Raw genomic sequence first — 12,573 nt, 5'->3', positions numbered from 1 at the left:
GACCCCAGTGTGTGATGCTCCCCTCCCTGTGTCCATGTGTTCTCATTGTTCAACACCCACCTATGAGTGAGAACATGCTGTGTTTGATTTTCTGTTCTTGTGTCAGTTTGCTGAGAACGACGGTTTCCAGATTCATCCATGTCCCTACAAAGGACACGAACTCATCATATTTTATGGCTGCATAGTATTCTATGGTGTATATGTGCCACATTTTCCTTGTCATCGATGGGCATTTGAGTTGATTCCAGGTCTTTGCTATTGTAAACAGTGCTGCAATGAACATACGTGCTCATGTGTCTTTATAATACAACAATTTATAATCCTTTGGATATATACCCAGTAATGGGTCAAATGGAATTTCTATTTCTAGGTCCTTGAGGAATTGCCACACTGTCTTCCACAATGGTTGAATTAATTTACACTCCCACCAACAGCGTAAAAGTGTTCCTATTTCTCCACATCCTCTTCAGCATCTGTTGTCTCCAGATTTTTTTTTATTGCATTTTAGGTTTTGGGGTACATGTGAAGAACATGCAAGATTGTTGCATAGGTACACACATGGCAGTGTGATTTGCTGCCTTCTTCCCCTTCACCTATATCTGGCGTTTCTCCCCATGCTATCTCTCCCCAACTCCCCAACCCCCGCTGTCCTTCCCCCATTTCTCCCCAACTGACCCCAGTGTGTAGTGCTCCCCTCCCTGTGTCCTTGTGTTCTCATTGTTCAACACCCGTCTATGAGTGAGAACATGCGGTGTTTGATTTTCTGCTCTTGTGTCAGTTTGCTGAGAATGATGGTTTCCAGGCTTATCCATGTCCCTACAAAGGACACGAACTCATCGTTTTTGATGGCTGCATAATATTCCATGGTGTATATGTGCCACATTTTCCCTGTCCAGTCTATCATCGATGGGCATTTGGGTTGATTCCAGGTCTTTGCTATTGTAAATAGTGCTGCAGTGAACATTCGTGTGCACGTGTCCTTATAGTAGAACGATTTATAATCCTTTGAATATATACCCAGTAATGGGATTGCTGGGTCAAATGGAATTTCTATTTCTAGGTCCTTGAGGAATTGACACACTGTCTTCCACAATGGTTGAATTAATTTACACTCCCACCAACAGTGTAAAAGTGTTCCCATTTCTCCACATCCTCTCCAGCATCTGTTGTATCCAGATTTTTTAATGATCACCATTCTAACTGGCATGAGATGGTATCTCAGTGTGGTTTTGACAGTAGTGAGGTACTAATTTAAATGAACAATTTGAAGAACAATACAGTTTTGTAATTCTTCTTATAATCCAGAACTGCCTAGATTATGTCAAATTTTTTTTTTAATAAAAAATGCATTTCAATGAACTATATCAGGTTAAAGCAATTTGATAATATATAGTAAGAGTCATAAAAATGCATATAGTTACTGGCTTAGAAATTCAGGTTCAAAAGCTCTATCCTAATAAGTCCCCAAACAGAAAAAGTTGAATGTGTTAAGATTTCTACAGCAGCATTATTTTTTAAAGAATCTGAGTTTCTAATAGTGTATTGACTAAATAACTGTGATAGTTTACTCAGTGGAATCTTACGTAGCTGTTGAAAATGATGATTATGAAGGCTTTGTAGTAACTTGGAAAATATTTATAATATGGCAAGTAGAAAAATCAGGATATAAAATTGTGTACAATTGGGAAAAATGAATGTACTTTATGAGGTTAAATCAATTATAATGGCTGATAATAGTTTGCATATGTTTTCTTGTATGATAAATGTACATATTTTTATGGTGAAAAAAACAAAATTTGAAAGCATTTGTGGAAAAATGATTACAAGTTGAGGGGACTAATGATTCTTAAACTGACAGAATGGTTCTTTGATTTATAATATGACTGATCAGGCCCTAATAAGATTTTCTTCCTTTTTTATTTTTTGAGATGGAGTCTCTCTCTGACACCCAGGCTAAAGTGCAGTGGCGCAATATCGGCTCACTGCAACCTCTGCCTCCTGAGTTCAAGTAATTCTCTTGCCTCAGCCTCCCAAGTAGCTGGGATTACAAGCATGTGCCACCATGCCTCACTAACTTTTGAATTTTAATAGAGATGAGTTTTCACTATGCTGGCTAGACTGGTCTTGAACACCTGACCACAAGTGATCTGTCTGCCTTGGCCTCCCAAAGTGTTGAGATTACAGGCATGAACCACCATGCCTGGCCAAGATTTTCTTTTCACAGTAACTATTAGGGCTGATAACTTAATGGGGAGTGTAAGAGGCAGCTTTTGAGGTGATAATGAAGATTGTTTGCAAACAGACTTGCCTCTTTTATGAAGAATTGGTAACAAAGGGTTTTAGGTGTTGCTTTCCAAGAGAAATGGATAAATAAATTAAAGCATATTTCTTTTAAAAGTTTATTAAATGACTGCTATGATCCAGATATTGTGGTAGTGCTACAGACACAGTGATAAATAACACAGACATGGTTTTAGCTCTGTGCTGATAAACTGGTAGGTGAGATAGATCTTACTAAGCATATGATAACGAATATAGATATCTTATTACAAGCTAAAAATCTAATGAAAAAGCTGAAAGTAAAATACAGTGGTTCTTAAACTTCTTGGTTTCAGGACCCCTGTACACTTTTAATTTACTAATAACAACAAATGTAGGCTACATCTATCTTTGTTGAATGCATTCAAAATTAAAATGAGATACTTAAAAAGATCATTTAAAAAAGTAAACAGATTAGAGGTTAACAAAAATAACATTTTAAAAAACGAGAAATAAGTACATTTTCTATTATAAGATAGTGGGAAAAGTGGCATTGCTTTACTGTTTTCTTTCCTTTTTTTTTTTTTTTTTTGAGATGGAGTCTCACTCTGTTGTCCAGGCTGGAGTGCAATGGCCTGATCTCGGCTCACTGCCATCTCCGCCTCCTGGGTTCAGGCAGTTCTCCCACCTCAGCCTCCGTAGTAGCTGGGATTACAGGCACACACCATCATGTCTGGCTAATTTTTGTAGAGACAGGATTTTGCCATGTTGGTTAGGCTGGTCTCAAACTCCCGACCTCAAGTGATCCACCCACCTTAGCTGCCCAGAGTGCTGGGATTACAGGCATGAGCCACTGCACTGGGCCTTGCTTAACTTTTTTTTTTTTTTTAAATAAAATATAAAAATGTCTGACATTTTTGCTAGTTATTAAATTTCCTTTTATTATTTGGCTTAGTAGAAGACAACTATGTTCTCACATCTGGTTATGCATTCTCTCTGTTGTGATCATTTGTTTTGGTTGAAATATATGAAGAAAACTCTACCTCACACATGTATGTAGTTAGGAAAGAAAGAGGAGTGGTGTAATTACCTTTCCAGATAACTGGATATTTTTCTTTAATACTACACCAAAACTCAACAAATGGTAGTTTCTTAAAGGTTAGTTATAATGAAAAACCTGAAGTTAATATTAATTAATTTTTGTACTTTTTATAGTCATTGTCTATTTTACAGTTTGAATGGATCTTTTACCCTTGCATGATTTTGTAGCATCATGTCTAGAACATTTGGAAAATTTCTATTGAATTATGCAGATATTTTCAATGCTGGTATTTCATTGTGTGATATTAAAAGTCAAATTTCTTTCTTTTTTTTTTTAAATTTTTTGAGACGGAGTCTCCTTCTGTTGCCCAGGCTGGAGTGCAGTGGCATGATCTTGGCTCCTTGCAACCTCTGCCTCCCAGGTTCAAGCAGTTCTCTCCTTCAGCCTCCCGAGTAGCTGGGATTACAGGCGCCTATCACCACTACCGGCTAATTTTTGTAGTTTTAGTAGAGATGGGGTTTCACCATATTGGCCAGGCTGGTCTTGAACTCCTGACCTTGTGATCCACCTGCCTCTGCCTCCCAAAGTGCTGGGATTACAGGCAGGAGCCACTGTGCCTGGCTAAAAGTCACATTTTTAAATTTTACCAGGTATTTTATCAGAAAAATCATTAATTCTTTTGAGACTATGAAGCTTACAGTGATAAAAGTTTTATGAAAGTCTGATTTTCACTTGAAAACCTCAGTTTTATCCTTGACAACTAATATGTTATTTTCTTTAAAGTACTAGATTCTATTTTTTTTCCCCCTTTTGAGACAGGATCTCACTGTCTCAGCTAGGCGTGAGTCAGTGGGATGATCATAGCTCACACAGCCTTGAATTCCCAGGCTCAAGTGATCCTCCTGCCCCAGCCTTCTGAGTAGCTAGGACTGCATCCCCCTGCCATCATGCCCAGCTATTTTTTAAAAAATTGTTTTTGTAGAGATGTATTCTCACTATGTTGCTCATGCTGGTCTTGAACTCTTGGCCTGAAGCTGTCCTCCCACCTTAGCCTCTCAAAGTGCTGCAATTACAGGCATGAACCACCATATTTGTCTTTTGTTTATTTTTGAGAAAACTGCTGCCAGCTACCTAAACTAGAATAGCCATAATTTATCTATAGTCATCTTTTCAAATAAAAATTTTGTTCCATGAGGGAAATGTTTAGTTTAGCTTGCAGCTCACAACTACACAAGTGCTTTTTCCTGAGACATACTTCCATATGCAGCAGAAGCGTTTTATTTATCACCACAGATTGAATGCATTTTGTCATACAGAATATTAAAAAGATAAAGAGTCAAGATTTAATGAAATTAAGAACTCCCTTCTTTTTAAACTTAGTGTGAGTAAGGTTAAAAAAATAGGACTACTAGTACATGTTGATTATACTACTTTGATCTTTGTTCTAATGGACCAGTGGTTTTATGCTCCCTCAGTTTTGCACCGTAAGTGCAAATAAAAAAAGTAAATAACTTCCTTGTATTTTTATGAAAATTTTATGGACTGCTGCATAGGATCTTGAGGAGTAATACCAAGAATCGAAAGTTCACACTTTTCAGAACTATTGTGATAGACCTTAAGAGGGTCACTTGATTTAAATTGTGGGAGAGGTATTGGGGAAGGTATCTCTGAGGAGCAGATTTTGTAAACCAGGCTAACCAACTCAAGGGAACGGTAGCATGGGTGAAAAGTTTGAAGTAGGCAAAGTTGTTGGTGTTATCAAGGAACTACGAGAAGACCAGTACACATAAAGTATTATGATCAAGGAGGGCAAGAGTAATAGCAAATTTGCCAGTGCATTTGAGAGTGTAGAACCCGTTTTAAGGATTCTAGATTTTACCCTGTGACCATGAAATGCTGTGAAAGGCTTTAAGCAAGGGAAGTGATATGATCTATGTTTCCAGAAAATCACTCTTGACTGTTTAAGGAATTTTAAAAATGATACATTTTAGTTCTTTTCCATATTGGTAGTTGCAGTATTCTTTCCTGAGTATAATTAAAACTCTAAAAATTTTACTCAGAATTCAGGATGTACTAAGCTAGTATAACTTGATTTGGATACGTATTTTTCAGAAATCCTTGCAGGACAGAAAAAAGGCAAAAGGAATGCTTTTTGGGGCCACATGACATTTTATTCTTTGGTTAAAATATCTTCACTTCCTGTGAAATCTTTATAAAATTACTTACGTTCCATTATTTGGACTAAGTGGCTAAATAAACTATCGTGAGGATACACACTCAGGCAGCTCGTACATTGGGTGCACAGACTACATTCATCATTGTAACTCCACAAATGTGAATTCTCTGGAGCTGTTATATATGAAGTACATTTATTTCTAAGAGAATGCCCACTGATCTTGCTCCTCTCCCATTTTTTCCATATTAAAGGTTTCTTTTACCTGTGTATCAACAATGATGATGTGCTAATATTGAAAAGTTACTCCTTTAAAGACAAAGCACCCTTGCAGTCAAATAAAGGGAGAGAAAGTGGCATTGCTTCTAATGCCTATATTATTTATTTCTCTTCAAAATATTCCTGTGGCCTTGGTGTTTATAGATCTAGCATTCTAACAAAGAAAATGCATGAACTTTAATGTACACTATTCATCTTCTTTTGTTAGTAGTATTTAGCTAACACAGAGACCCATTTTGAGATTACTACTGGTTTAAATGCCCCATTTTACTTTCCTTTCAATGACATTTAACTTTTTTTTGGTTTTGTTTTTAGATATATTGCTTTTAAGGGTTTTATATTGATGGAACCTAAACCTTTTTTTTTCTCATTATTTCTTTTAATCAAATATGGAACTTCACTTGGCTATTGGCGACTTTTCCCAAACCAGAAAAGGGTACTCAGTTGGTTAATTCAGGTTGGTGGGGTTCTTTTCCCTTCATCTAAGTTGGGGCAGACAAAAAGGCCAGCAAGGAAAGTAGGTATTGGAGGAGTTAATTAGGCTTCCAGCAGACCTCTGGTGCGTATTTCTGGAGCAGTGTATGTTTTGGCTATTGTTAGAACCTTATTATACTTAGGAAATTTATGTGTGCCTTGAATTTAGATTGATATTTTAAAAATCACTTCATATTTTGACTATGTGTTTTAGATTTTCCAGGAGTGCTCTGATGTTAAATATTCTTTCTATTTTTTCATGTATTCCTCAGTCAGAAAAATGCCCTTTCCCATATTTGATTCTTGTTTCGTATACTACTTGGCTCTAGTCAGGTTACCTAAACATTTCTGAATTACCATTTATGTGCTATTAAGATAGGTGACCAGAGTACTGTCTTCTAGTTTTCTTCATTTACAAATCTATAGATTTGAATTTTTTTGTGTGAAATGGTTCTTGAATTGATGATAGAGATAATGACAAGAAATGAGGATTAGCAGTGCTAATAACATACTGAAGGAAGAGGGGTAGAAAAAAAGATTCTCTCGTTTGTAAGGAACTCAACGAGCAAAAAGCAACCCAGTTAAAAAGTGGGCAAAGGACATGAAAAGACACTTCTCAAAAGAAGACACATACGTGGCCAACAAGCATATGAAAAAATTCTCATAATCACTGATCACTAGAGCGATGCAAATCAAAACCACAATGAGATACGATCTGATAATAGTCAGAATGGCTATTATTGAAAAGTCAAAAATTAACAGATGCTGGCAAGGTTGTGGTGAAACAGAAAGTTTATACATTGTTGGTAGGAGTATAAATTGATTCAACCATTGTGGAAAACAGCGTGGTGATTTCTCAAAGAACTTAGAAGTAACTCTGGACCTAGCAGTCCATTTATTGGGTGTGTACCCAAAAGAATATAAATTGTTCTGCCATAAAGACACATGCACATATATGTTCATTGCAGCACTGTTCACAATAGTAAAGATGTGGAATCAACATAAATGCCCATCAGTGGTAAGCTAAAGAAAAGGTGGTACACACACACACACACACACACACACACAAAATGTAATATTATGAGATCGTATCCTTTCCAGCAACATGGAGCTAGAGGCCATTATCCTAAGCAAACTCCCACAGGAACAGAAAACCAAATACTCCATATTCTTACAAGTAGAAGCTAAATATTGAGTACATATGGACATAAGGGAACAAGAGACACTGAGACCAACTTGAAGGCAGAGGGTGGGAGGAGGGCGAGGATAAAAAAAACTATGGACCAGGAGTGGTGGTTCATGCCTGTAATCCCAGCACTTTGGGGGAACCAGGTGGGCAGATCATAAGGTCAGGAGTTCGAGACCATCCTGGCCAACATAATTAAATCCCATCTATACTAAAAAATACAAAAAGTTAGCTGGGCATAGTGGCAGGTGCCTGTGATCCCAGCTACTCAGGAGGCTGAGGCAGGAGGTTGCAGTGAGCAGAAATCACACCATTGCGTTCTAGCCGGGGTGACAGTGCAAGACTTTGTCTCAAATAATCTGTACACCAAACCCTGGTGACACATAATTTACCTATATTACAAACCTGTACAGGTACCCTTGAACCTAAAGTAAAAGTTAAAAAAAGAAAGAAAAAGAGATTGTTTCTGACCAGAAATGGCCTGTGGATGAAGTGTTATGTTAGCTGTGTGTGCTATCTTAAGGAGGTTTTGGGACTCTAAACTGAGAACCACTTACCCACAACTTTCTCCTTTTTTTCATAGCAGAACAACTTAATATCCACAGTTTTATCTCCTCTCTCCCTCCCTGCAATATATGAAGTAACATACAACAAACAGTTGGTTAATTTTCTGAGCTATGATAGAATTTTATGTGAATAAATACATTGCTAACGCACACATTCCCTGGCCTGCAAATTTTTGATAGAAAAGAACTAACTTGTCTCTCAGCTTTTTTTCTTTAATTGAGCAATCATTAATACTTTTCTAGTTACATAGTATATCATATACTTTTTTCTCATAGTTTTGGCTTTATAAGTCTGTAAGTTTTATATGTGATATGGGAAGGCTGTTTCATATGAATATTGGAGAATATAAAATATTGATAGTTTTGGAATTCAGATTGTAGGGCGGGTTTGGATATTTGACACAGAATGAGAGGAAATTAATATTACTCTTGATGTCAAGATAAAGAGATTATAAAGATTTAAGATACACTTTAGTTCAGTTGTTTTCTTTAGACTACAGTGCATATAACATCATCTAGTTTCTTCGTTTTTGAGAATGACTTCTACTTGAATGGGAATAGAGAAAGCTTATTGTATAGAACTCTTTTCAACAAGATTCCTTTTCCCCCTACTGTGGAAGAAATGTGGAAATAGCTTTATTAGAATGCTTCTTTATAATGGATATTTTGTATCGATATTTAGAATTTTATGCTGTTATGTATTTTTATTAAAATCATGGTGGATCTTTTTTTTTTGAGATGGAGTCTTGGTCTGTCACCCATGCTAGAGTGCAGTCATGTGATCTCGGCTCACTGCAACCTCTGCCTTCTGGGTTCAAGTGCTTCTCCTGCCTCAGCCACCTGAGTAGCTGGGATTACAGGCATGTGCCACTGCGCCCAGCTAATTTTTGTATTTTTAGTAGATACAGGGTTTCACCATCTTGGCCAGGCTGATTTTGAACTCCAGTCATGATCCACCTGCCTCAGCCTCCCAAAGTATTGGGATTATAGGTGTGACCACCATGCCCAACCCATAGTGGATCTTAGAAGGTAATTTCAGAATGTGTTAGAATTTTGAGATTTTAATAGCTTAAATGCATAAAATCCAGTTAATAAAATACAACTTCTGAAAACCTATTAAAACCTATTGTATCCTTTTCAGTGTGAATACAGAGATTATTTTATGCATATTTTATGCATAGTGGATTGGTTTACTGTATTGATAGCTGGTATTTCCAGGTATTGAATATGATTCTCTTAAAGGCCATCTAATAAAGACAAAAATAAGGAATTGAACTTAATTAGTGGAGGAGCAAATGATTATTAGGTATATTAGTTTGCTAAGGCTGTTATAACAAAACACCACAGATTGGGAAGTTTAAACAACAGAAATTTTTTTTTTTAACAGTTTTAAAAGCTTGAAGTTCAATATCAAGTTTCTGTCAGGGTTGGTTTCTCCTGAGGCCTTTCTCCTCTGCCTGTTGTAGGTGGCTGCCCTCTTGTTCCCCTTCCCACATGATCATATCTCTTTGTGGGCACACCCTTGGTGTCTCTTTTTCCTGTAAGGAGACCAGATTCATTGGATTAGGTCCCCACCCTCATGTCCTCATTTGAACTTAATCGTCCTTTTGAAGACCTTATCTCTAAATAGCAATATGGTCTGTGCTCCTGGGGATTGGTACTTCACCATGTGAATTTTGCAGGGGAACACAGTTCAGCCATTAACAGCTGGTAATTAAATCAATCAAGAAGGAAACAAGTAATTTGTAAGAATTACTTGTTTCCTTCTTTAATTAATAAGGTTTGTGTAGAAGTGCAATTGTTCTGTGTTTTTTGTTGTGTATCTCCTAGCCGGAGAATTTTCATCCTTGGGCCTTCTCATCATGTGCCCCTCTCTCGATGTGCACTTTCCAGTGTGGATATATATAGGACACCCCTATATGACCTTCGTATTGACCAAAAGAGTAAGTATATAGAAGTATTACAGCTTTCAAATAGCTAATGTTCTTTTAATAGGACTTGTAAATTAATTAAAAAACTTACAGATATGAATAAGTAATATCTCAATATTTAAAATAAAATTTGTTATAACTAATCTGCATAAAACAGCAAAAACAACAACAGCAACAACAACAACAAAAAAAAAACAAAGGAAATTCTTCTATATCCTTAAAAGGCAACTAGTGTTTTTCAGTTAGCTACAGAAATCTGTCAGATCTGCTAGTCTGCAGATTGCAGTGGTTACATTAATATTCAGGAAAATACCATGTATTCAGTGTACCAGGAGACAATAAATTAGTACCCATACCAGTTTCATGAAGATTTTGAGCATGTTAACCTACTTCTATGTAGTGTCACTTTTCTTACTGTATATAGGTAATGCTGATAATATATTTTCTTTCAAATGATTTTTATGGGGAAAAATGAGCCTGTAATTATGAAACTCTGAAAGAAGGGTGCTATATAAATGATAAACATATTTTATTTTAAACATGCCTACAATTTTGATTGACTTGTTTTTTCCATAGGATTCCAGTCACATTTTTATTTAGTTGTTCTTATACAATAGAATATAAAGTAAAATATAGAGTATAAAGTAAAACCCTTTTGACTTTATAAAGGTATTTTTGGTGGGGGGTAATTTTAAAAATATGGAACAGTATAAAGAATAGTATAAGAAATAACTGATGTACTTAACATCCACAATTTATTCAGTTTCTTGCTCATCCTGAACTCAGTTTACCTTCCTAGAAGTAGCTAGCTTCATGAACTGGGTATGTGTCCTTTCATCAAATTATTCACACACACACACACACACACACACACACACACACACCCACATCCACACCCACCCATATATATACTTTTTTGTTTTTAAAGAGTCTCATTCTGTGGCCCAGGCTAGAGTGCAGTGGCATGATTATAGTTCACTACAGCCTCAAACTCCTGGGCTCAAGTGATCCTCCCACCTTAGCCTCCCAAGTAGCTAGGACCCCAGGCACACATCACCACACCCAATTAATTAAAATTTTTGTGTGTGTGGAATTAGGGCCTTGCTATGTTGTCCAGGCTGATCTTGAACTCCCAGTCTCAAGCAATTCTGTCTTGGCCTCCCAGAGTGCTGGGATTATAGGTGTGAGCCACTGTACCTGGCCTCAAATTATATTTTTAAGTATGTTAGGGGTGATACTGTTTCAAAGAAATTTGCAAAAATGTCTTGAGTAGAAGAAAAGAGTCGAGGTCTGGTGTGATTCATGTCTGAAATCCCAGCACTTTGGGAGGCTGAGACAGGCAGATTGCTTGGGCTCAGGAATTTGAGACTAATCTGGGCAATATGGCAAACCCTGTCTCTACAAAAAAGTACAAAAATCCGATGGGTATGGTGGCACGTGACTGTAGTCAGCCACCTGGTGGGAAGGGAAGGGGCAGAGGGTGGGGTGGTGAGGTGGGAAGATGGCTTGAGCCAGGGAGGTAGAGGTTGCAGTGAGCTGAAATCATGCTGATGTACTCCAGCCTGGCCTGGGTGACAGAGTGAAACCCTGTCTCCAAAAATTAATAAATAAATAAATAAATAAATAAATAAGAGTGAAACCCTGTCTCCAAAAATAAATAAATAAAAATAAATAAAATAATAAAGGAGTCTATTTGCAGGAAAAAAATTCTTTTTTCTTATTTTTGTTGTAAATTTTTATGATTGGGTATCACATAAATATTAGCAATACATTTTAGGTATCATAGAATATTAGCAATTTGTTAATGCATCTTATTAATGAAACTGGAGTATTTCTAACCTTACTTCCTGAGATGGTTTTAGGGAACACGTTTTACTTTTAAAACCTTGTTGGGGCATTCACAAAATTTCAATTTTGGGTAGCTTACCAGTGAAGAAATAGAGAATTTTTTAAAGAAAAGAGATCATGCAACCATTAGGTAAACCCATTTAAGGATCTGGTTATAAAGTTGTTGGTTCCGTTCTGTGCTAAAAATATTCTTATATATATTTTTTACACATTGATTTTTACGTTTTTCTTGTTCTACAATATTCAATTTTAAGTATAGTTCATCAGAAGGGCCTGAATTACTAGGTCTTACTAAGTTGGAATGGTATTTTGGCAAATTTATGTTTTGATCTATCCTATAAGCTTAATTTTGAATTTTCAGGAAAATAGCATTAGTGAGAATTTTCTCTTGGTATGGCAGAAACCTGAGGTGTGAAGTAATACCACACATTTTTATTTAAAAAAACTCAGAAACTATACTATTGACTTCATGAGTTAAATAGACTAGTGGTTTTTGCATTTGTCAGTAGGAATTCTAATTATATTCTTGCTAGCATATACTGATTAAAGTCAAGGAAAAGCCTAAACCCAAGGGTGATTTTAGAAATAGCAAAGGGACCTGATGAAGAATTGAAGTGATCATTTTTTATATGACTATGTAACATGCAAATAATAAGTCTTTACATGTATTACTGTGTTCCCTATTACATAAAAACTAGTTCTGTTTTTTTCCCCTCTCTCTTTCTCCTTCTTACTCTCCCTCCTTCCTTCCATTGTTTTGTTTAGTTTTAATAAAAATGAGAATATTATCTGGTATTTCTGTCTCTTGCCAAAGC

General features: G+C 36.3%; 1 protein-coding gene across 3 annotated transcripts in view; it reads left to right on the top strand.

The window, feature by feature from the left end:
• MEMO1 (mediator of cell motility 1) overlaps positions 1-12,573 on the top strand; it is a 134,005-nt gene that overhangs the window by 73,023 nt on the left and 48,409 nt on the right. For 2 of the 3 annotated variants that reach the window (XM_039477749.2, XM_074395702.1), the window contains one exon: positions 9,810-9,922. The exons of the other annotated variant lie outside the window; for it this stretch is intronic. In XM_039477749.2, coding sequence (XP_039333683.1) covers positions 9,810-9,922 — 113 coding nt within the window. The remainder of the gene's footprint in view (positions 1-9,809; positions 9,923-12,573) is intronic. 3 annotated transcript variants of the gene reach the window in all.

The sequence above is a fragment of the Saimiri boliviensis genome, chromosome 1, assembly GCF_048565385.1.
Source record: "Saimiri boliviensis isolate mSaiBol1 chromosome 1, mSaiBol1.pri, whole genome shotgun sequence".
Taxonomy (NCBI): Eukaryota; Metazoa; Chordata; class Mammalia; order Primates; family Cebidae; genus Saimiri; species Saimiri boliviensis.
Note: the sequence above shows the minus strand (reverse complement) of the source record. Positions and strands in the feature narration are given on the sequence as shown.